The sequence below is a fragment of the Bombyx mori genome, chromosome 22 (genome assembly GCF_030269925.1).
Source record: "Bombyx mori chromosome 22, ASM3026992v2".
Taxonomy (NCBI): domain Eukaryota; kingdom Metazoa; phylum Arthropoda; class Insecta; order Lepidoptera; family Bombycidae; genus Bombyx; species Bombyx mori.
The window spans coordinates 16,138,529-16,164,662 of NC_085128.1; the positions used below are offsets into that span (position 1 = coordinate 16,138,529).

The 26,134-nt window shown below is 35.6% G+C and overlaps 3 protein-coding genes across 5 annotated transcripts; 2 read left to right on the forward strand and 1 right to left on the reverse strand.

The window, feature by feature from the left end:
• The first annotated feature begins 270 nt into the window (after positions 1-270).
• On the forward strand, positions 271-18,729 carry LOC101736382 (FAD synthase). Of its 3 annotated transcripts, XM_062675051.1 has the most exons (6): positions 271-469; positions 2,522-2,578; positions 12,252-12,333; positions 13,835-14,191; positions 14,872-14,993; positions 15,844-18,729. In XM_062675051.1, the coding sequence occupies exons 3-6, from the start codon at positions 12,265-12,267 to the stop codon at positions 16,073-16,075; spliced, it is 780 nt and encodes a 259-aa protein (XP_062531035.1). In that variant the 5' UTR covers positions 271-469; positions 2,522-2,578; positions 12,252-12,264; the 3' UTR covers positions 16,076-18,729. The 3 variants fall into 3 exon arrangements, with proteins under 3 accessions (XP_062531035.1, XP_037874786.1, XP_037874785.1); XM_038018858.2 differs by lacking the exon at positions 2,522-2,578 and having other exon boundaries at positions 279-469; XM_038018857.2 differs by lacking the exons at positions 271-469; positions 2,522-2,578 and adding an exon at positions 6,906-7,098.
• On the forward strand, positions 466-1,888 carry LOC101742451 (tRNA (guanine(37)-N1)-methyltransferase). Its single transcript, XM_004927506.5, has one exon. The coding sequence runs from the start codon at positions 507-509 to the stop codon at positions 1,830-1,832; it is 1,326 nt and encodes a 441-aa protein (XP_004927563.1). The 5' UTR covers positions 466-506; the 3' UTR covers positions 1,833-1,888.
• Positions 18,716-24,621, reverse strand: LOC101736249 (GPN-loop GTPase 1). The gene is made up of 9 exons (XM_038018856.2): positions 24,268-24,621; positions 24,011-24,136; positions 23,209-23,376; positions 22,741-22,937; positions 22,171-22,371; positions 21,358-21,410; positions 21,161-21,252; positions 20,185-20,319; positions 18,716-18,890 (listed from the first exon to the last, which is right to left on the reverse strand). The coding sequence occupies exons 1-9, from the start codon at positions 24,338-24,340 to the stop codon at positions 18,814-18,816; spliced, it is 1,122 nt and encodes a 373-aa protein (XP_037874784.1). The 5' UTR covers positions 24,341-24,621; the 3' UTR covers positions 18,716-18,813.
• Positions 24,622-26,134: the final 1,513 nt, after the last annotated feature.

Sequence of the window (26,134 nt, forward strand, 5' to 3'; positions counted from 1 at the left end):
AGGTGGGCTGTGAGCCCGTCCACCCATCTAAGCAATAAATAAATTTTATAAAATGAACCGGTTTTTTTGCTCTTCACACAATTTCACAATTTCTTGATACTTCTTCTTTGATACATATTACAAGTTCGTAAAACGGTAAATAAAACCGAAGACAGTATTAACATAAATCCTTTGGCCAAAGTTAAAAGAAATGAAAACATGTGGGAGCTGTTCACTGAAGTACGAAACCTACTTTAAAGGTCTATGGAGCTGTTAGATTGCTTTCCTGTCAATGTCAAAATCACAAACTGTCAACTTGACAAAAGATAATATTTTGGCTGTAATACTTAAAAATTACTTTCACCACAAAAGTTAAATAATAAAAAAAGGATTTCGGACTTAAAATTTGTACAAAACAGTGAAATCGTTAAATAAAAATTGTCTCAGTGAGTTGTGCACCAGAGGAGAACCGTATCTAATCTGATCATAGGTTAGTATTGCGATGAATCTTGCGTAGATATTTTCACATGACTTTTACATTAATCATTAGACTTTTACATACAATGACTTCCTCTTTGGTTCCCCTCAATGTTCGTGGTATGAAGGTCCTTGACCGCTCAAAATTCTTGCGTAACATCAAAGTGCCAGTGTTGAAGGTCAGTGAACAGACATTGGCGAAAATTACACCACTCTGCAAGTCTTACTTTTTAAAACTGGAACGATTCAAGCCGGTACAGAGCTCGAAGCTGGACGGAGAGGAGTCCAAAAAAAACATTTACTTGAACCCTGATACTATAAACAGTTGGACTGATATTGAAGAAAATGTTCGGAAGGACATGTCCGTCTTCGAGGTCAATGAATCCAACTTTAATACCCAAGAAATACAACTGACATACGATAATTGGAGTTTTGACATCATTTTCAATGCTGTCTTACCTGAAAATGAAGAAAAACTAAGCAGTTTCTCACACATCGGACACATCATTCACTTGAATTTACGAGATCATTTACTTGATTATCGTTTCTTGATTGGTGAAGTCTTGCTCGACAAAATAAGGTCATGTCGGACTGTAGTCAATAAAAGTAACACTATAAATAATACATATCGCAACTTCAGCATGGAACTTTTAGCAGGGGACGAAGATTATATTGTTACTGTCAAAGAAAATCGATGTAATTTCGAATTTGATTTCTCAAAAGTTTACTGGAATCCAAGATTATGTAAAGAGCACGAAAGAATACTAAGTTATTTGAAACAAGGCGATGTCTTATTTGACATCTTCTGTGGAGTTGGACCATTCTCGATACCAGCAGCGAAACGCAAAACCATTGTTTATGCAAACGACCTGAATCCTGAATCATACAAATGGTTGAACCATAATGCAGAGAAAAATAAAATAAACAATCAATACTTTAAATCATACAATTTGGATGGTAAGGAATTCATTTTAACTGTGCTCAAAGATTATTTATTAGATCTATGTAATGAAAAAAGAAAGCTCGATGATAGTTCTCGGATACACATTACCATGAATCTACCAGCATTGGCAGTTGAATTTTTGAAATATTTTAAGGGTTTGGTGCGTAGTGAGAATGTAAATAATTTGAAAAATGAAATTATAGTTTATGTTTATTGTTTTGCGGCTACAAAGGAAATTGCAAAGGAAATGGTCTGTGAAAATATTGCCATTGATATCTCAAAGAATATAATTGAAGTGTTTGATGTACGTAATGTGTCTCCAAAGAAGGAGATGATGCGTGTTACCATTAAGTTAACTAATGATATTTTGTGCATAAATAGTGATGATCATAGTGAACCTCCTTTGAAAAAGTTATGTGTTGAAAGTAAATAGTTGTTTCAATGAATATTTCTACGTTTTATAATTAAATTCTTATACAACAGTGAAAATGTTTCATTAGATTGAATTTTGGACATGTTCCTCAATATTCATAATTTTTTTTCATTTGTTTTTATTTAAAAAGTTGTATGCTTCATACCAAAGGATAAAACTACAAATCAAACAGTATATACAAGTATTTGCAAGACTTAAAAGCGGAATCAATGGACGCTCATATTCACATTGTTGCTTAACTTTTTAATTTAATTTGAGATTGAGGACCCAATAATTAGTATCGGAACCAGTACAGATTACAGGTCACAGGATCACACTCCACTTTCTTGCATTTTACCAATTAAACATCCTTACATAAAGCGTAATTCATAGTACTATAATTCAACAAGTTTTTCTATCTTTAATTTGTATATAGTTAAATGAAAACTTTTTAATAAATTTTTTTATTTACATATTTTAATTACATATGTTACATATATCGCATTAGTCTTTATTTACTTACAATATACAATTTGCTTTAAACTTTTGGTACGTGATGAATAAAAAATAGCTTAATTGTTGACTTTGACTGTTGGTTTTAAATAAGTAAATTGAATAAGAACGATAAAACTGAACAGTAAATAAGTAATTTTTAAATGGGTGTGTTTTGTTAGTGACTGTAGTTATACTATAGTTTTTAAGTACAATAGTTTCAGTGGCCGGATCCGTTGTTGGCGGGTCTTGGTGGAACCAACACCGTAGTTTAACTGAGTAGCATTGAGATTTCGATTTTTTTAAAAAAATCTAATTTGTTTACTCAATTAACGAATGATTATATCATTGAGAAACAAACCGACGTGTCAAATTAAAATTTATCACATCATTTTGTGTTAACCGAAAGTTAACCGGAGTTATTTCGCCAGACGCAATCTCTCAACGACCAAACAATAATTAAATAATGTTTAGGGCAATTCTAAACATAAAATTTTATATTATTGTTTTTAAATGTAGGAACACACTAATAAGTATGGCAACACAGTTAGTGGTAGTTACAAAAAAATTCTGGTCGTACGTGCACGTGTTGTACATTTAAAAATTTAAGTTTTTTGCTCTGAATATAGTTTTTATTGACGCTAGCACCAAAATACAGTCCACGCTCTAAACAAACAAAAAAACGTGTGGCATTCAGGAACTGCCGCGGTAAAGCTATAGCATAGCATTTTTTATCAACTTATGCAATTATAATTAGACAATGATAATTTAATATTAAAACAATAATAAAACAAGACCACGCTATATTAAACATTAATAAAAGCAAAACATTAACTGTCCCCTTCACACTCATAAACTAGACCGCGCGAGAGAGAGATGGGCAGACTTTTCATGATGTCGCCAATAGATGTCGGGAAAAGTTGATTATTGAAAACACGAGTAAAACAACATTTTCTGAAAATAAACCGTACCTAGATCGATTTATCGCCCCCGAAATCCTCTGTATACTAAATTTTATGAAAATCGTTTGGAGCCGTTTTCGAAATTTAGATTATATACATATATATTAATATACAAGAATTGCTCGTTTAAAGGTATAAGATTTCACTAAACGTATGCATAAATTCTGCAATAGATAAATTGATGTGTTGAAGAAGTCAATGATTGTACTAACCAGTACATCATTTTCTTAATTGTCGCTTCCGCGTATTTATCTTATTGAAATACATACGTCACAATTTTGCCTTTTTAATTACTAAAACTTACTAATGACTGTCATTGATAATTACAGAGAAGCCGATAATGGGTAAAAATACATTGCTAATGGCTATTTTTTTAAGCACCAATCAAATAATAATTTGGATAAGATCCATAAAAAAATTTGCTGTAGGAATTTTGGTCTAAATCGACTAAAACCTTGACAAGAAAACTATTTTTACGGTTTAATATCGCGGGTTTTTTTATTGTTTATTAATTGTAATTACTTATATTATTTCCGAAAATTTGAATAATTTACAGTTCACGCGGTCACGAGTGACACGAAAATCAAAGATAACGCCCTGACACGTATAGCTAACGATAGGCAGCGGCTTGGCTCTGCCCCTGGCATTGCTGACGTCCATGGGCCACGGTAACCTCTCATCATCAGGTGGGCCGTATGCTCGTTTGCCTACGTGGGCAATAAATTAAGCTACTTTTTTTTCTTGACAAATACGCACCCATCGTACAGTTTATGAACGAATTCCGCGCTATAGAAATAATATCGCGCAACAAGTAAGAAACCCGCTTAATTTAGAAATCTTCGTTATTAGGTACTTTTTTTTTCTACCTAAGCTGGTAGCCTGGAGCGGCTATTCCAGCGTAACCGTAACTAGTAGGTGAGCTCACGGGGCTCAAACCTGACGACGATGCTAACACGAACCCTAGCAAGAGCCGTGCTTCGCAGAATCTACCACCGGATCGGAAACGCGACCCACTGAGAAGATCCGGCGAGAAACTCAGTGGGCTGTGTCTGAGAGTTAATTTACTCGTCGAGCCCTTCGTCGCAAGCGACGGGTTCGACGAGAACGGTGACCGGTGCTTGAAGTACCTAGAAGCACCGTTAGTGGATCGGGAGGATCCGAGATGACGTGTTTTGGGCGACGTCGACTGCTTTCCATTCTGTCCGCAGGATCGGGAATGTAATTAGGTGCTGGTGATACGATTATGAACCACTATGGTATATATTTTAGCGCGAATCGTCTTGGTTTCAGTTGAAAGGACGTGAAAAGCGTTTTACTTAATAATTAGTCTAGTGAGTGTTAAGTTAATAGTATTAATATAATATGTAACTAAAAGTCATGTAAGGCAGCGGACGTAATCAGTATTTTTGTCAACAATCTCATAACTCGTATTTGACTCACTGACTTACCGCAACTCATTTGTACATTACACATCATATACAGTAGTGGCTGTGAACGCACGTGTTCGGTAATTGTTTACCAAAAAACATAAAAAAGCTCTGCCTCAGATCGAAGAATAACAAAATCAATAACCCCACAAATTCGAGATGCTGTAATCGAAATCGGATTGAAAGGGTAAAGCTGCAAGGAATCGGCACCTCCATGCCAGTTAAGAATTAAGGTAGGTTTTAGAGCTTTTAAGAATGAGTACTGGTACCTTACATCTATTTCTATATATATAAAAATGAATTGCTGTTCGTTAGTCTCACTAAAACTCCAGATCGGCTGGACCGATTTGGCTAATTTTGGTCTCGAATTATTTGTGGAAGTCCAGAGAAGGTTTAAAAGGTTAATAAATATGAAAGTGCTCGGATTTAAATAAAAATAACAATTTTGTTTTTCCTTTGATGTGTCCCCCGTCGGACGGATTCTTTTTGTTTGTCTTTAAGTTTATTTTATAAAAAAGTTTAGGGCTCTTATATATCGATTGAGGCACTACGAAGTCTGTTGGGTCCGCTAGAATTATTATAAAAAAATTGAATCTTAAATAATATAGTTTCTTCCGTCGTAACACTCCGAATAAAACACTTTGAGAACAAATGTAAATTGGATTGAAATTGCCTGTGAAATTTACCTGTGCAAATGTCGATCCTCCCCGCAAATCTGTTTTTTTTTTAAATATCAATCCAAGACCACGCCTAGCCTGTAGCTTTGCTTTTATTTTATAACAAAAAGCGCATACAGTTAGAGATCTAATAAATAGATCATATTATTATGGTTTCAAAATGTTTGCTGTGGTATTATTATACAGAGAAGGAATAGAGAATAAGCCTTTACAAACCTATCCCGTTTGTAAAGGTTAAATGCCTTTCCGCTGTTTTTATTTTTTATTATTTATTTATTGCTTAGGTGGGTGGACGAGCTCACAGCCCACCTGTGTGGTAATCCGGAGACTTTATGTATAAATTTAACTGCGATTTCTATCAAAGAACTATCTCTTCTTGTGTGTGTACCTATAGCACTTAAGATTAATAAATCCCTTAAACGCACATTGTATGGAGACCTTGAATTAATCGAATAATTAGTATTATCGTCTGCCTGACCTCTCGAAACATTCTGTTACAACAAACGATAACTTTTGTTGACTTTTTAATTATATAATTAATGTTAATTACATTTAGGGTCGCTGCGAGAATAAGAGACGAACAGCGCCCCTAGCGGCAAACGTAGGCCAACCTTCCAACTCCATACAAATTTGAGTTAACTTTTACGCTATCGAGAACGTTACAAAACTAAGCAGGTATCGGTCGCGTGGAGCTTAAGAAAAACGCTTCTTCACTTTCATTCATATTACTGGTGGTAGGACCTATTGTGAGTCCGCACGGGTAGGTACCACCGCCTCTCTTATTTCTGCCGTGAAGCAGTAATGCGTTTCGGTTTGAAGGGTGGGGTAGCCGTTGTAACTATACTGAGACCTTAGAACTTATATCTCAAGGTGTGTGGCGCATTTACGTTGTAGATGTCTATGGGTTCCAGTAACCACTTAACACCAGGTGGGCTGTGAGCTCGTCCACACATCTAGGCAATAAAAAAAAAATAAAAAAAAAATCCTTGCTTAGGACGCAATGCTTCTTTTGGGTTCCGTAATAAATAAATAAAAAATCCCATTAGTATGCTCTAAATAATGCATAAAGATATACCACAAATAACTAACTCTGGCTCATTTTCTCCAAACCATTTATAGTTGATTGTAACTATACTGAGACCTTAGAACTTATATCTCGAGGTGGGTGGCACATTAACGTTGTAGATGTCTATGGGCTCCAGTAACCACTTAACATCAGGTGGGCTGTGAACTCGTCCATCCATATAAGCAATAAAAAAAAAAGTTTATTTATTATTATTATTATTTAATTCAACGGTATTATATTTAAAAAGGTAATCCAGCGTACGTGTCATATGAATCACGGAGAACATGACGGTATCTATTTTGACATTTATAAATCCCTTAAACGCACATTGTATGGAGACCTTGAATTAATCGAATAATTAGCATTATCGTTTGTCTGACCTCTCGAAACATTTTGTTACAACAACCGATAACTTACTGTAAAGTATTTGTTAAATATACACATAATATTCCGATATTTGGAGACTATACTGAGATGATATGAGACTTGTTCAAAATAAAAAACGGAACGTTAAATTTATTGTCACGGTTCGCGCTTGACGTTTTTTTTGACGTTTTTAATGTATTATTAAAGTATTTCAACGCCTGTTTGTTTTGTATTTACGTTCGAACAGTGCATCTTGACGGACGTAGACATGGCTAACTCGCACGCGCTCCGAAATGGGTGAGTTATTTTATCAATTCTAAATAATAAAATAATTCATAATAGTTCATAGGTACGCCTGGACATAAAAATTGAAAAATTAATATGCAAACGGCCGTCTGGTGTAGTGGTAAGTGACATGGTCACTACAAAAGGGGGTCGCGGGTTCGAATCCCGCCAAGGGAAGATATTTGTATGATAAATATAAATGTCTTTTCCAGGGTTATGGATGTCTATTAAATATATGTATGTGTATAATAAAAATCTTACATTTATATCCGTTATCTGGTACCTGTAACACAAGTTCTTTACGAACTTATCACGGGACCAGTTAACGTGGCGTGATTGTTAGTAAATATTTATTATTATACCTATATGTATGTCCTAAATGTTATTGAAACTTTTTTTTCTTTTGTTTAATTATAAAATCTACTTTGTTGTGAGTTTTCTTTTCTTTCCAAAGACGTGACGTCATCGTTTTCGTTCAATGATGTGTATGAAAACTGCACACTTGTGAAATTAAAAAAAAAAAAAAATTTTCTGTAAATATCTCAAAACGGGGAAACCCTTTAGTTGCTCTTTTTCCTGGTAGGCTGGTAGCCTAAGGGGCTATTCCAGTTATGCTGTGACCGATAGTTGAGCTCACGGGACTCAACCTGAAAGAGTTTGCTAACACTGACCTTAGCAAGAGCAGTGCTTCGCAGAATCTACCACCGGATCGGAATCGCCGCCCACTGAGAAGATCCAGCGAGAAACTCAGTGGGCTGTGTCAATGGGTTAGTTCGCTCGTCGAGCTCATGACGGAGACCGGTGCTTGAGGGTCCGAAAAGCATCGAGAGTGAATCCGGGGGATCCGACAAGACATGTTTCGGGCGAGGGCGGCTTTGCGTTGCCCCGTCACGGTCGGATGGGCACACTCTCGGCTATATTGTTTAAAAAGTTAATCTATATATTAATACGTGAAGCAAAAACTTTGTATCCCTTTTTACGAAAATTGCGCGGACGGAGGAGTATTAAATTTTCCACACTTATAGAGAATATAGAGAAGAAGTGCACAATGCTAATATTTTTTTTAAATAATGCATAAAAGATACATTAAATCAATAAAGAAAACATTACACACACTACATACCATGTATTTGACGCACACACGCATGCATAGTATTTATTGTCAAACTTTTGTTCTTGACGTCTGTGGTCAAATTGACAATAGATTAAATATTGTTTGTCTTTGTTAATATTTTTTATAATGTAGTCTTGGCGAAATTTGTGATTATAAAAGTATAAAATACAATCACAATAGTGTACAAACTTACAATTCCAATTAACTATAGTCGAATTTCGACTACTGCGGGACTACTAGTTTATACAAATCTTCACTGTTGCATCTGGTATTTCGTGTAATGTACTCTGTCGAACAAGCAACATTCCTATCGTGTCCTACATACGACTTCGGCTAATACGTCATAATAAATTTACGTTGTCTTAGTTGTTTCCGAAAGAACCCGCTTGCGCGTACACAATTTTCTTCTACATTTTTTTATTGCCCTAAGGGCGGACGATCGCACTACCCACTTGCTGGTAAGGTGTTACCGTCGCTCATGGATCTCAGCAATACCAGGGGCAAAACAAAGCCGCCGCCTACCGTTGAATACTCTCCACAAGCCTCGTCATAGCGCTCGGGAAACACCGTGGAAGGGAGCTCATTCCATAGCCGGATGGTACGTGGCATAAAAGATCTCTGGAAACGCACTGTGGAAGCATACAAACGTACATACAAGCATACATTACATTTCATATATAAATGTTTGATCCTCTTTGTAGGTGTTTAGTTTAAAACTAAATATGTGAATATTATGGTAGCGTAAAAGAAAAAGAAAGCAACACGCAATGTAACAACAAGAAATTACGAACTCTCTGATGCTTAGCAAATGAATATTGTTTGCCTATTCTTTTGAGGTAATTGCCGTTTCCAATTCGGAAACGGAAATCAGAAAATTAGTCTAAATTGGAACAAATTAGCTTGCTTGAATCGTTGGACTGTAAAACTATTACACATATAAAATTACTGACAGTGTTGACTTGCTAGGGTTGAGGGTGAGCTCACCTACTTGTTAGGTTATGCTGACGTAACCTCTCAAGGCTATCAACTTAGGTAGGTAAAGAAAGTATAAAATTTTCAACCAACAATTCTATTGGTGTTAGGGCGCATTGTAATCCCACCCGGTTAGAGCAGCCGCCAACCACGAGGTAGGTGACGGCGATGACGGTAGGTAATAAATGGCTGCGGGGTCATTCACCCATAAAAGCAAAAACAAAAACATTAATTTCTAGTATAGTCTATTATAAAACAATTATGTGTCAACTCTATTTGTTTGCAATAGGTTACATTGTCTATAAATATATTCATCTATAATACAGAAATGGTGCTTACGTGAAAACCTGATGTACACAATTAAAAAAACCGGATTTTAATTGGAAAATTTAATCGTTATTGTTAATTAAAGTTCATTTGGAACTTAACCACCTTGTTGTTGGAACCTTGCTTTGTTTTTTTTCTACCTATTTTAGTAAACTCGTGAGTTTATACTAGATTCACCGAACGAGAACCTGGCTGATATTTATGGGTGGGGGATTTTAGGGATGGGTAGTTACCGTTATCCTGTCTATTTTTACCACTAAGCTATCCTAGCTTCCGAAGGACAGCCTCAAACCGGACTTCGATCGTGCCTAAAGGAAAGCGTTACGGCTTTGCGGCCAAAATAAGTAGAGAAGTGGTACTCACCTGTGAGGGTCCACAAGACTCGCCTTATTACCAGAAATTACGCAAATTATGCTTGCGTGTTTAATTTTCATTACACGATGTTATTATACCTTTACCGTGGTGCTAACACGAGAATATGTGTTAAACACGTATTTCTTAGGAAAAATTTGTACCTGTCTGCGAATTTCGAACACCGGTACGGTCGCATCGCTTGATACGAATGCACCGGGCGTCTTATCCTCTAGGCCACGACGACTTTCAATTGTGAATTCGCAATTTATGTCCTGCAATCGTTTAAAATTAACTGGTCTTCAGATTCACCAACCAACTTATCCTATAACAATGAAGCGTAAATTAATTAATAAAAAACAAACGTGTGGCACTCGGGAACTGCCGCGATAAAGCTATTGCATAGCATTTTTGATCAACTTATGCAATTATAATAAGACTGATAATTTAATATTAAAACAATAATAAAACAACACCACGCTATATTAAACATTAATAAAAGCAAAACCTTAACTGTCCCCTTCACGGTTATAAGCTAGACCGCGCGAGAGAGAGATGGGCAGACTTTTCATGATGACGTCACGCCACGCGCTTATTCACAAACATTAAACAAGCACAACGTGTGAATGTGTTGAACGCGAGCTACATGGTAGGCGGAGTGAGGGGTGTAAGGTTTTTTTCGTTACGGAATTTCATGATTCGGTCGCCGCGTTCAAGGCCCGCGATAAAAGCTATGCAATAGCTTAAAAAATATTTTATTCAAATTTCAACTGTTTAGTTTACAGAAATTAGAAACAGCTGTACCACATTCACTTAAGCATTCGTTATAACTATGCAATAAAACTATTCATGAAGCAATTAATTATATTTTTACGTACTGAAACAGACACGATCCTCCGGTACCTTGTGACATGTTTACCGATCATGAATAATTCATATCTCGGTCTTATCGAACGAAACAATACTCTACGTGCGAAAAAAATATCATAATTAGCCGGCAAGCAATACATCGCTTTCCAGCGGGTTTTTCAACCGGTTTTCTTGACGAAATCGTTGTTAGCTATGAAACCGCCCGTTAGGTATACTAATTATTATTCAATTGTAGGTTTTTTTTCCAACCTAAGCTGATAGCCTTAAGAGGCTATGTCAGCGTAACCTATCAAATAGGTGTTTTTTTTTTGTTGTTGCCCTAATAAGCAGACGAGCAGACGGCCCCTGATGGTGAGTGGTTACAGTCGTCCATGGACTCCAGCAATGCCCGGGGCAGAGCCAAGCCGCTGTCTACTTAATATTATACTCTCCACAAGCCTCGTTTGAAGAAGGACATGTCATAGCGCTCGGGAAACACCGTGGAGGGGAGCTCATTCCATAGCCGGATGGTACGTGGCAGGTGAGCTCACGGGACTCAAACCGGACGGCGTTGCTAACATTAACCCTAGCAAGGGCAGTGCTTCGCTGAATCTACTATCGAATCGGAATCGCGATCCACTGAGAAGATCCGGCGAGAAACTCAGTGGGTAAATTCATTTCGATTCATTGAATTAATCATAAATTTTGAAATTTCCGTGGAAGTTTCTCTGTATTCACATCTGTTAAAATAAGAATTTACCGCGGATACAACGTTAATTTGTTATGCTATCAATTTCTGTTTGTATATTTAATACATTCGGCAAGTGTAAAAATAAAAAATAAAACCTTGGATAACTCAAAGAGATAACAGCTAAGATCAGTGTGAGGGGCGGCATTTACGTTGCAGATGTCTATGGGCTCCGGTAACCACTTAACACCAGGCGGGCTGTGAGCTCGTCCACACAACTATGCAATAAAAAAAAATCTGCCCCGAACCAGTGGGCAGTCGTCATACAACAAAGGTCTTTATGTTAAAGCGCAACTTATTTGACGTATAGACCTTGTTAAGCATTTTCTGAATCTATATATTAATACGTGAAGCAAAAACTTTGTATCCCTTTTTACGAACATTGCGCGGACGGAGGAGTATGCAATTTTCCACACTTATAAGAGATTATAGAGAAGTGCACAATGCTAATATTTTTTTTAAATAATGCATAAAAAATACATTAAATCAATAAAGAAAACATTACACACGCTACCATGTATTTGACGCACACACGCATGCATACTATTTGTTTATTGTCAAACTTTTCTTATTGCATAAAGTCTATGGTCAAATTGAGAATAGATTAAATATTGTTTGTCTTTTTTAATATTTAATTTTGTCTAAAGTGTAGTCTTGGTGAAATCTGTAATTATAGAAGTATAATAAATAGCCTTTGATAATAGAACCATAGTAATGTTGAATCTTATAATTTCAATTAATTATAGTCGAATTTCGACTACTGCGGGACCAGTACTTCTCTGAATGCCGTGTTATTTGTTTCAGAGCAAACACTGACATGCAACCGACGTGCGGAGGCATGGACGAGCTACCTGACGTTACTGATGTCCTGAAGGAAGCCGAGCAGGTACTCATTAAATAAATAAATAAATATAAATAAAGATAAATATTTACTAACAATCACGCCACGTTAACTGGTCCCGTGCTAAGTTCGTAAAGAACTTGTGTTACAAGTACCAGATAACGGAAATAAATATAATATTTTTATTATACACATACATATATTTAATTACACCCATAACCCTGGAAAGACATTTATATTTATCATACAAATATCTTCCCTTGGCGGGATTCGAACCCGCGACCCCCTTGTGTAGTGACCATGTCATTTACCACTACACCAGACGGCCGTTTTCATTGCATTACCGAAGCTACTAACTTTAATCAATTCCGCTTGTTTGCATTAAATTGTGAGGAAAACGAAAACATACAAATACTTTTTTTTTTTTATTGCTTAGATGGGTGGACGTGCTCACAGCCCACCTGATTTTAAGTGGTTACTGGAGCCCATAGACATCTTGAGATATAAGTTCTACGGTCTCAAGTATAGTTACAACGGCTGCCCCACCCTTCAAACCGAAACGCATTACTGCTTCACGGCAGAAATAGGCAGGGTGGTGGTACCTACCCGTGCGGACTCATAAGAGGTCCTACCACCGGTAAAAACTTGCGTTTTCTTAAGCACCGAAATTAATCACAATTGAACATCGACACGGTTCCGTGGATTAATTTTAATCATAAACTATTCTGGTAGCGTACATTGTACCCGTAAACGACACGACAGTTTTTATTTATTGCTTAACCGATGTTAAGTGGTTACCGGAGCCCATAGACATCGACAACGTCAATACAGCGACCCACCTTCAGAAATTAGTTCTAAGTTTCCGTTTTAATAGTACAACGGCTGCCCTTCACTTCAAAGTGAAACGCGATACTGCTTCACGGCCTTTTGCTGGCATTAACATTGTCTGACCATGGCTATTTAAGTTGTTTTTTTTATTGCTTCAATGGGTGGACGATCTCACGGGTCACATGATGTTAAGTGGTTACCGGAACGAATTAACATCTACAACGTAAATGCCGCCACCCACCTTGAGATATGAGTTCTAAGGTCTCACTTTTAACAGTACAGCGACTGCCCCGCCCTTCAAACCGAAACCGACAGGAATAGGCAAACCTACCCATGCGGACTCGCAAGATGTCCTACCACCAGTAAATACCAGTAAAATACCAGTACCACCAATAAAGCTTAGTCGCCTACCAAAATAACGTTAATGTCACTGTCAACCAAACCTAGTATAATGTATTACGTTAATTTACGTTATAACATGACAAAAAGCATAACAAAAATATGTATTTAAAATCAGCTAAATAGAATAACTATCTATTTCACAAGTGATAATGTTAGCCCGGATGGGTAGTAATACCAGCGAACCTATATCTGCCGGGTAGCAGTGAAGGGCTCAAATGTGGAACACCCATCATATATGCGTAGGGAAATACTTAACAACAGGTCTCAAAGCTCTCCAACCGATTTATAAGAGTGAAATTGTACTTTCGCATTTCAGGTAATTAGGCAATGCTTCCAAACGTACGCATTGGACGAGGTATTCTTATGTTTCAACGGCGGAAAAGACTGCACAGTATTATTAGACATCACAATAAACGTACTTAAAGATATTTACAAGAGCTGCGACATAGGGAAGAACCTTAAAGTCGTCTACATAAGGACAAAGGGACCGTTTGTCGAAATCGAGAAATTCGTTCAAGAGATTAAAATGTATTATGGTCTGACGTTAAAAGTAACCGAAGGCGAAATGAAGGAGACGTTACAGAGGCTATTAGAGAAGGACGGAATATTGAAGGCCGGCTTGATGGGAACGAGACGGAGCGATCCTTACAGCGAGAATTTGCAATTTGTTCAGGTGAGAGTCTTATGGATTACGTGCTTATTCTACCCAGGCGACGAGGCAAGGCAAAGCCGCCGTCGCCCAAAATATATCTCTGGTCGGAACACCCGAATTCACTCTCGGTGATTTTAGGCCCCTCAAGCACCGTCCTCGTCGATTACGATGAAGAGTTGAGAGACGTGCAAAGTAACCCATAGACACAGCCCACTGAGTTTCTCGCCATATCTTCTCAGTTGGTCACGATTCCGATCCGGTGGTAGATTCTGCGAAACACTGTTCTTCCTAGTACTGGTGTTGGCAAATTCTCTCAGGTTGAGCCCGTGAGCTCACCTACCCATCCGGGCGTACCTGGAATACTCCCTTAGTTACTAGCGAATAGTTAGGGGAAAAAGTCCACTAAAACCTCTGTAACTATTTAACTGAAACTTTATTTCATCCCATCTCATCTAGATTCATTTAAGTTCATCCCATATTGATTACAATCTCAAATAAATCAACTTCGCCTCTTTCATCTATATCATTTTTCGCTGCACATTTTTTTTTTACATAACAGAATATACAAAAGATTAGGCTGTACAGTATGATACTTTCGCCTTTCCTATTGGAAAATGGAGCTACTACATAATTTAAGTATAAAATTGACTTTTGACGTCTTATCAATTCAATTTGACACAATCTAATTTATGCGTTAACAGAAAACGGATGCGAATTGGCCTCAGATAATGAGAATATCTCCGCTATTGAACTGGTTTTATCACCACATATGGAGCTACATATTGCAACGACAAGTGCCGTACTGCAGTCTCTACGATAAAGGGTATTCACATTCAACCTTTCCTTTTTTAATTCGATATATTATTATCCCATGTTAGGTTAAAATTTTAATATGGCAACACTCTTATTCGAATCTGGGTTCGGACTACATTTTGTTAACAGATATTAATATTTATATATTGAAGTCGTAAGATACTTAAAATTATAGTTCAATAGGATTTGTAAAGTGTAAAACAATTCAGACTTGCCTCATGCCTCAATGTGGGTAGCCAGTGAAGACTCGAGACCGGTGTGCTTAGTGCGAGTTTTTTAACGTTCTCGATATCGTAAAAGTTAACTCAAATTTGTATGGAGTTGGAACGTTTGCCTGTTCCATCTGCATACAACTTTGAGTTAACTTTTACGCTATCTAGATCGTTAAAAACCTCGTACTAAGCACACTGATGAGGTGCGACCTCACCTTACTACATTAGAAATAACTATTTTTCACATATTTTTCAATATTTGAAATAATTCTACATAATTACTTATCTAATAATTATTACTAAATTTATAGATTAATTCAACCATATTTGAGTTCTAATCTGAACAAATAAAGCTAATTATTAATTATCATTTCTTTGTAAAACTAAAATGCATTTTTGGTGTAAATTAAATAATGGATTGACTTACGGCGGAGAGAATTGTATTTAACTGTTTTATCTTTGCCTATTTATACATAGTATGTATTTTATTTATTTATTTATTGTTAACATAGAAGTGGAAACGACATCATAATTTGCATCTGTGCTTGAACTAGCTGATAAAACTTGTATCTCAAGCAGCAGTGCTTCTCGTACAAAGAATACAACAGCTTTTACTTGTACATAGATAATAACATTTTTCTTTCACAGGTACACGTCGATAGGAAGCACAACGAACACGTGGCCGAATCCAGCCTTAGCCCACAAGGACTGCTTCGGTTGCGTCACCTACCACCCCGCCTGGAGATTATCCGACGCGTCCTTAGAGAGAGCCGGTCGAGGAAGTTCAGTGAAGGCACCCGTCAATGGAAACGGTACATATCACAATCATAGTTTGACGTCAACCATCAATCCTTGTATACGCAACGGTGATGTTCTTTGAATTTCGAATTTTATTATTTTACGGGTAGTTCGAAAATAGTTTTAGGTTTTATGCAGCTGTCTCTGGAATGCTAGGGTAAATATAATATATAGTATGGTATCGATAATTTTGTTCCTGCTAATCTAATTTATTTATACAGGTAACTTTCCTATTACACGGTATTTTACAACACGGTTCCACTATAACACGAAAAGAAAAATTCTCCAAAACAATCTTATAACACAATACTTCTACAACTCGATAACGAAAATTTTGTTTAAAATTATGTATATAGACAATTAAATTATACACTAGGAACACACAATATATATAATAACTGAAATTTTGCTGCTTATTTTTTATGTGTAATAGGTAAAAAAATACGTACAGGCATAGTTGAGATGTTTCGTTCAGAAAAATTACTCGTCTTTTTGTACTGGCTTCTGGTCTCATATAACGCGGTTTCACACAACGCGGGGCTTTGTAGGGACGTATCTACCGTGTTATAAGAAGGTTACCTGTATTGTCGATACCCTAATTAAAGTTTGAGATGTTCAATTTTTTTTTTTTTTTTTTTTTTATTGCCCTTGTAGGCAGACGAGCATACGGCCCACCTGATGGTGAGTGGTTACCGTTGCCCATGGACTTCAGCAATGCCAGGGGCAGAGCCAAGCCGCTGCCTACAACCAGACCAGACCATGTTATTTGAGGCAGTCGTTTTTATTTTTATTTATTTATTTACTTACGGGTTTTATTCTATTAGAGGATAGGGTTATTACTACATCGTCGAGATCATTCGTTAAAAAAATTCGATACAATTGCAAATTTAAAAAAACGCAATGTATAATAAAACACAAAACAATATTGTTTTCTACATAAGGCCACTCAGGTTGGTCAAACAATTATATAGATAAACTATATAAATTGAGAAACTAATAAAAAATCTAGACATCACATCAATTACCTCATACAATCTCTACATTTTTATTATAATGAAACTAAATTATTCCATTCGTTTCAATTTCAACTTTCTAATTGAAAATAAGTGGATATTAAAAAAATATTATTGTTCTCATGACATTTTTATACGAATCTAATTAATAAGTACTTAATGCAATAGATTTGTACTTACATCGCAATATATGAATGTACAACTTCAATATTGTTTAAAAAAATTACTTACATATAAAGTTAAATACATTCATTTTAGAAATTACAAAAACAATATAAAACCAAAGTAAGAATAAATTCTTAAAACTTTATTCTTCATTTTTATAATCCTTGTCAGGACGTTAGGGCAATATTATAAAATTACAGTTGTATTGGCATCGGCCTTGATAAGTGTGTAGGTTTTTTAACCAAACGTCTTAAAATTACTTATAAAAAAGTTACTTAAAATGATTTTGATTGATTCCATTTCACATATAGATATAGTTCAAGTTAATAAAAGCTTATTAAAAACGCTTTGCAACGAATAGCTAAAGGATTTTTTTACGAAATGACTTTTGCATACTTTTTAAGACCATCTAATCCAATCAATCAATCTAAATCAATAAAATCCATTCTAAGAACATTCTGCCATCGGTACAGTTAAAGAGTAGGATAACAGTTTGTTGTACAAATGACACTGACCATATCTATGTCAAAGAGGGAGAGGTAAATCAGGTTATAATGGCTATGGGTTCCAGTATCCACATAACAACAGAAATATCGTTTTAAGTGTCATCAAAATTGGGGTTCCTTTTTAAAAAAAGATACCCGTGTGTAATGTGCTCATTCTTTGGTTTAATTTGTTATTTCGGATACTCTTAATGGGAGTTTTATTATTGTCAAATTAAAATCTATTGTTAAATTCCGATTACACGCCCAAACTGATTCAATATTTAATAATTTATAGTTTTTTTAAATATCGTTAATTGAACAATGTCGGACAAGCCTCTTACAAAGAAATGGCATCAATAAAACGTATTGTGTGATTTTATCTTGAAGCTTTACTTTAAATTTTTAGATAAATTATTAAAAATAAAATATTAATTTCGAAACAATCAAAAATTAAATTATTCAAATCATCATGGATATTGTCTGCTCAACATCGAAACATTAGTTTGTATTTATTTAACTTTAGAAATCTCTACTAGATTAGTTTAGAAATATCTTACAAGAATCACTTTAAGTCGCGTTATAATATTGTTATTATTTAATGTATGTACGTAAATGTCAATAAAGTGTAATCGCATTAAAATATTATGATTTATAGTAAATTTACAAGAACAAACATCTTAACAACAATACATTTTAAAATTACGGAAAAAAATATTTTGTTACGGAAGTGACTTTGTTATTGTCTTGACAATAACGTACTAAGTACGAATTGAAATTAGTTTATAAAGATATTATTTTAACGACGCATTCGTTGGTTTTGAACGACGTGCGATAAAGAAATTAATTTGGTTGTCAATTTTCCTAATGTCATGGAAAATAAATTACAGAATAAATAAAACATCCATCCGTGTGAAAATATATCTTGTTTTATTTTAATGTTCGTAAACCTAATATTTCCATTTTTATTTTATGTTTAAAGAATAGCGATAAAGAAATTAATTTAGTTGTCAATTTTCCTAATGTCATGGAAAATAAATTACAGAATAAATAAAACATCCATCCGTGTGAAAATATATCTTGTTTTATTTTAATGTTCGTAAACCTAATATTTACACTTTTTTTATTTTTATTTTTAAAGAATAAATTCTAACTACGTATTATTTCTGCGTGTCATTAGGTTTTATGTGTTTCTTTAAGAACTCTTGGAACATAGCCACGTCCTCTGGTTTGTCGTCTGCAATTAAAGGATGTTTTTATTTTTATCTATAAAAGGTAGGTTCATAGTTAAAAGGTTCCTTTTTATCAAAAGAAAGAATTTCCGACCGCACGGGTGACATTTCTCGGGAGACCGACGGAACTTGTATAAATGCAAACTTATCTTGAAAGTGTCGTTAGCAAAATTCAGGCTTGCCTAGGTGTGTGGACGAGCTCACAGCCCACCTGATGTAAGTGGTTACTAAAGCCCATAGACATCTACAACGTAAATGCGCCACCCACCTTGAGATATAAGTTCTAAAGTCTCAGTATAGTTACAACGGCTGCCCCACCCTTCAAACCGAAACGTATTACTGCTTCACGGCAGAAATAGGCAGCGCGGTGGCACCTATCCGTGCGGACTCACAAGATGTCCTACCACCAGTAATTTACGCAAATTATAATTTTGCGGGTTTGATTTTTATTACACGATGTTATTCCTCACCGTGGAAGTCAATCGTGAACAATTGTTAAGTACGTATTTCATTAGAAAAGTTGGTGCCCGCCTGCGGGACTCGAACACCGGTGCATCACTACATACGAATGCACCGGACGTCTTATCTTTTTTTTTAATTCCCATCCTATCCTTTTATTTTTATCTTTGGAAGGTAGGTTAGGTAGGTTTATAGTTAAAAGGCTCCTTTTTATCAAAGGAAAGAATTTCCGACCGCGCGGGTGACATTTCTCGGGAGACCGACGGAACTTGTATAAATGCAAATTTATCTTGAAAATGTCGTTAGCGAGATTCAGGCATTTGTCAAATGTTTTGCGTTTTATGATGGCTATGGCCATAGAACATAAAACCTTCAGAATCACAATACAGTCTCCTTCTTTATTTGGAAATTGTTGCTCTTCATGGCGCACACATGTCCAAACATGTATTATATTTAAATACAACAAATTGACTTTTCAAGGTGGGTGGCGCATTTACGTTGTAGATGTCTATGAGCTCCAGTAACCACTTAACACCAGGTGGGCTGTGAGCTCGTCAACCCATCTAAGCAATAAAAAATAATAATAATAATATTGACTATCCAACGTGTCTGTCTCTGTGTGAATCTCAGCCATATAAGAAATATTTAGTAAAAATATAATAAATATTAACTCAACACGCGTATACGTGTCCACACAGCTTAAGGAAGGCTTAATGAAAACATTCAGTTTGAAAACATTTCGTGAGATACTTAGAGATATTTGATACAGTACCCTGGTACTAGCGTCGTACCCGAGAGGTCACGTGACATACAGCCAGTAATGTTAATAAAAAAAATTACCGATTTCCGGTTCATTTTCAGTTCCCTCGTCGTCGCTGGAGCTCTCGTTGCCGGGGTGCTTCAGGTACATGTCGCTGAGCTCTCTGCCGATCGGCACTTCATCTATCAAACTCTTCTTGTCTATAACTGTCTCCACTGTGAAATGTCAAATAACATAATTTAAAACAAAACAAAAAAACAAATGATTGTGATAATTGAGTCGACTATTATCAAAGGCGGCAATCTGACTTTTGGACAATGATTGGTAAATCAGAAAAACGAATTATTGACTTTGTATTCCATTGGCAGTCACAAAACTCTTCGGAACGACATCTTAGATAAATAACAGGTTAACTATTAACCTTTATTTAATGCAGGTTTTGAACCGTATTCTTTGAAGGAGACGATTATATTCAAATAAATCTGTATTGACATATCAATAAAAAAATTTTGTCCAAATGTACAGATTGCCGCCTTTGATAATAGACGACTCAATTATAACAACTTTAACGGTATACGGTCGCGCTTGTTATTCTACACTTCGGTGTGTTGGGAACGGATGAAATGTTTTTTCTTTTTTTTAAATAAGAAAAACAAAGATTGTCTATGGATTATTTTGAGCTTTGCTTTTTTTCCTACCTAATCTGATGATCTAGAGAGACCATGTCAGCGTCACCGGGCTAGTAGGTAAGCTCACGGGGCTCAAACTGACGACATTTCTAACACGAACACACGAGCAAGAGTAATGCTTCACAGAATCTACCACCGGATCGGAAACGCGACCCACTGAGAAGATCCGGCGAGAAGCTCAGTGGGCTGTGTCTATGGGTTAGTTTACTCGCCGAGCCCTTCGTCGCAAGCGACAGGTTCGACGAGAACGATGACCAGTGCTTGGGGTTGAACATTGCGATTTTCTAAATAATAAACACTATTATTTAAAAATATGAAAATCATGAACCCGTGAAATATTAAAACTAAAATAGATATTCCACTGTACCGCTGTCTGTCTTTTTTAATTCATCTTCTTTCCTTCGTTTCTCTTCTGCCAATTTTTCAGCGCGCATTTTCAACCAATCCGCTTTGTATTCTCTAAAATTAACAAGACAGTAAATATATGGCAACACTAAACAATACACAAATTATGTATCCCTCCTCTGTGATTAATAAATAAAGAGATTTTTTTTCCATACTAACCTTTCATATTCCTCTGCAGATTCATCAACTAGTTTGAAGAACTCATCTATGCCCTGTAAAATTCCACTCATACTATACTATAATATTTTTTCCTGCCTATTCTTTGATAGCTTAGGGGGCTATTTCATCTACGCCCGGACGGGTAAATGAGCTCACGGGTACAACCAGTGTGCTTAGTGACAGTTTTTTAACGTTCTCGATCGCGTAAAAGTTAACTCAGTTTTGTATGCAGTTGGAACAGCGCCCCTAGCGGCAAACGTAGGCAAACGATCCCGTTCCATACAAATACGAGCTAACTTTTACGCTATCGAGAACGTTAAAAAACTTGCACTAAGCACACTGAGCGAATTTGTTAACACTAGCCTTAGCAAGAGCAGTACTTTTCAGAAGCTACCACTGGATAGGAAGCGTGACCCATAAATGAGCTATAAACTAATCCAGTTAACTAAAACAACACCCAGACTTGAGAGAATTAAGCAAAACTTTAAAACACAGAAATCAGTTTAATTGTAGCTTAGAACGAATTCCACCCTTCTAACTGGAATAGATAGTGGACTACCCGTGTAAGATAATAATACCTAACTGGATATTATGCAAAATTATATATATTTTAGGTTAAGTTTTTATTGCACAATGGTATTTGTTCATCTTGGAAATAGAAAATGAAAATGTGTTAAATTCTTTGTATAATTTGGCACGTCCATTAAAGTGATGAAATTCGTCATTCATAATTGCTTAACGTTAAGTGAGTGACTTCCTCTGCTCAGAATGGTACCATGCTCTGTACATAAAATAAGTTTTTAATAAACTTACTTCACCGGTATGCGCACTCACACCACAGCACTTCAGATCTGAATAAAAACTGTCCAACGCCAGTGCCATGGACTGTGTCAAGTTTCCTATGTAAGTATTTCCTCCTTCCGTCTCTCCCCCACCATCTGCATTTAATGCTTCTTGGAAAGCTTCGAAATCTCTCATCCATTCCACTGCGTATGAATTGTTTACTACATCGATCTGAGACAAAAACAAGAGAATAGTAATGTTTTTTTTTAGATGAGTGGACGAGCTCACAGCCCGCCTGGTGTTAAGTGGTTACTGGAGCCTATAGACATATACGACGTAAATGCGATTAACACCAGATTGGCTGTGAGCTCGTCCACCCATCAAAGCAATAAATAAAAAAATAAGACGCCGTCGGCCGACCACTAAGCTTCTAGAAAAAGTCAGTCCTTCAGTCGATATAGACAAGTGTTAAATTGTGTTTACTTCAATTACTTATCTTTACGTTCATTGTTGATTGTTAACACATCGTTAAACTTTACCTTAAACTGTGATAGTTTTATTCCTTAAACTGTTAATTTAAAAAATATCTCTAAAACTCACTTTATTCATGACAACAATAAACGGCAGCCGAGTCTTGTACAATATTGAGCAAGCATACAGCATGTTGGACATAAATGTGACGGGCGACACACTGCGTACTGTGTCCATTACATACACTACGACTGTGGGACAGCATGACGCCAGTGTTTCTGTCACTATTGTGCCTGATGCTGACCATGTGAACACTTCTATTTGACCTGTTGAATATTTAAGGAACAATATTTTTAAAAATACGTAAAAATATATAAAATATTTTGAACCATCTTGTTACTAGTTACATAATAAATAATAGATAATCGAACGAAATAGTATCACTATTATATCTAATAGTACTACGTTTTATCTAACGATACATTTAATGATAAGTTTATATTAGAGATTTTATCTCATTTCATAATTGCAGGAAAACATCAACGTAACATGTTGACTAAACTAACTGCATTAATAGAGAAATATATAAATAAATACCTGGCGTATCGATAACACAGTACTTGTGTTTCTTTCCCGCTTTCTCTATCAAGTCTACGACTTGTCCAAATTTTGTTGAAAACAGATTCAGTGCTGTAACTATACCACCATTTGGTCCAAGACCATACTGCTTCATTACTTCTTTATAGTCTACAGTATCTCTTATATCTGCAAATGTTTATATGGACACATTATGTTTAATTATACCTTTTAACCTTGTTATCTAACAATTTTTTAAATTGCAGAATGAAATAAGGTGAGGAAATAAAAGAGTCACATTGTTTTAAATTCTACAAATTAATCTTAATTTCAATTTAATTGTGATCTATAATCCCTGAGTAGCAATCTTTATCTATAAAAATCTTTATTTGAAATGGTTTTTTTACCAATTAATATATTCCTGCTTTACTCAAAATTATTCAATTGTACTATGATTATATTAATTAATAATTTAATACAGGCTTCAACTTGAACTGTTTGCATTTGTAGGTATACGACAAAGGGAAGATCTTCCACCGAGCGGGTAATATTGCTCGGTAGACCGACGGTCCGAACGTTGTTGTTCGGAACTTGTATATATGCAAGCTTATCTTGAAAATGTCGTAAGCGAGATTCAGGCATCTGTCAATTATCTTGCGTTGTATAATGGCTACCCGCCACACATTCAATCTATGATTTTTTCTATAGGCCCTAGCACGAAGTCAGCCTCCCTAGTCTATCCGGTTAGAAAATAAATTAATTCTAGAGACTTAGGCTTGAAATGAATACCAGTATAACATGATTGCAGTTCACAGAATCTTACCAATGTTGGCAGGATAAGGTACTTCCCTGCAAGCTGGATCCAAGTTCACTAGATAAGGTCGTGATCCATTAATAACTTTATTTGACAATCGACGTGTGAAGGAAGTCTTTCCAGCGCCGGCCATACCTAAAAATCTCTATGAATATTATTCATTAAGTTCTATAAGGATCTATGTTTTCAAAACTTGAATTCGATCAATTAATATTTGTTCTTTATTTACGGTATGATTTTACATGTTTATGAACAAAAACTCTAACCTAAAATTATCAAACAAATGGGTTTGTTGGGCTCCGCGTTTGAACCTTCTGGTTTATTTGTATCGGAAGACATTTTTTCTCCAATGTATCTCTTTTTAGAACCGATGCAGATGAACAACAGTTATTTCCATAAAACTACTTCAAAAATTACTACAAATTAAAAACTTCGTTTCAGTTTGATTCGTTTGTTTATTGTGGTTTATTGTTTGACACTGACAGTCAGGGCTGTCAGATGTAAAATTAAGATAATAGTATACCACCTTTAAAAAAGTAGTACGTTTCGTAGTTTTGAATAAAAACAATAGTACACATCAAAAATATTTTTTACTATAAATAATTACATATGCTTTTTATACAATACATTGCTTGTCATTTTAGCCATCATTTCTTTACTTGGTTTAAAATTAGCACATTTACCTGCTTCATTTAAAACATGTTGTTTGGCCAGCAAGGTACCATTGATACTTTCATTAGATAAACTCTTTCTAATTTTAGTGAAAATTGGGATATCGACTTATACTCTTCAAAATGTCTATTAACATCGCCCCAAAAGTTATCAGGGCTTGTTGTCAAATTAATCTTTTTATTTATTGTATTTGGCAGATTTCGCCATTCTTTATCAATTTTTTGCATCTCATTCTCATTGCCTACAATTCGAGGGACCAATATCATCAAAGGCTGTAGGGATGGGATCTTATTTCTGTATGAGTTAGATAGGTATTGCATTTGTGGGCAGTAAGCATTGCAAGCAATTTTGATAAAATAGGGTCATTTAAATCATATCGCAAAAAGTCTCCAACCAAATATAAAATATCATCCGTCCACAGACTACCAAGTGAACATAAGCATTTATGTAGACCATAGACTTAGATGTTGACGAAGCGAGTTCGTTCGTTCTATAACTGTATGTTGTTAACTATATACTGTTACTATAAATGTTTCCAAATATAGTATAAACTAGAATTTTTATACGTTTAAATAAAAGACAGCTAGGTTATAAAAAGTAGTATTTTAGCCGTATGACTTTCGTATTGCGATTGTACAAGGAAAAAATTTTGAAATAGTCGTACAAATACTATTTAAATGGTACATCTGACAGCGCTGCTGACAGTAGTAGTCATAGATTACACACTTAAATAGTAGTAGTAGTTCAATTTTTCCAACTGGAAAGTCAAAGGTATCAATCATATCATACACCTTAACCTTTTATTTTAATTTTAATGAAAACTGATAATATGAAGTGAAATGAAGTTGATTAATTTGGAACATTACTCAATTGGCATGTGTAGGGACACAGTTTGAGTAGCACATGCGGTTGTACATCGCTTGTTATAGTCAGTCGTACGTAGCCCGCCCGACGCGTCAGACACTTGTGACAATATACGGAGTAAAATCGGAAGTAGCTTGTTTTATTTATAAAGGACAGTAATTAACACCTTTACACGCCTTATAAGCCGCATACAGCATGAAATTAAATTAAATGAAATGATATGGGATGAAATATAATCTTAGTAAAATCATCATTATCTTCAGCCTAGGCTCAGTAAAATGGTGGTTATTAATTGAGACTTTTTAGTCAACTTTTTGGAGGATCTGGAGAAGCTACGTCCAGCGGCTTTGTTCATTTTCCCACATTTGTGCACTTTCACAGACACTAAGCAGGTAATAAGCCTCCGCTTAAACCTGAAGAACCACTAAATACTAATTAGTAAATAGACAAAATAAAACAATTCACACAGCTTCGCTGCTTGCGTTCCCGCCAAAGAGTATTTATCTTTTGACTGTTGCTCTTTTATTTTTTTAGTTTTTAAATAGCCTGAGCACTAGTTTAAGTAGTATAAAGCCATGTTTTAATAAAATTTATTGT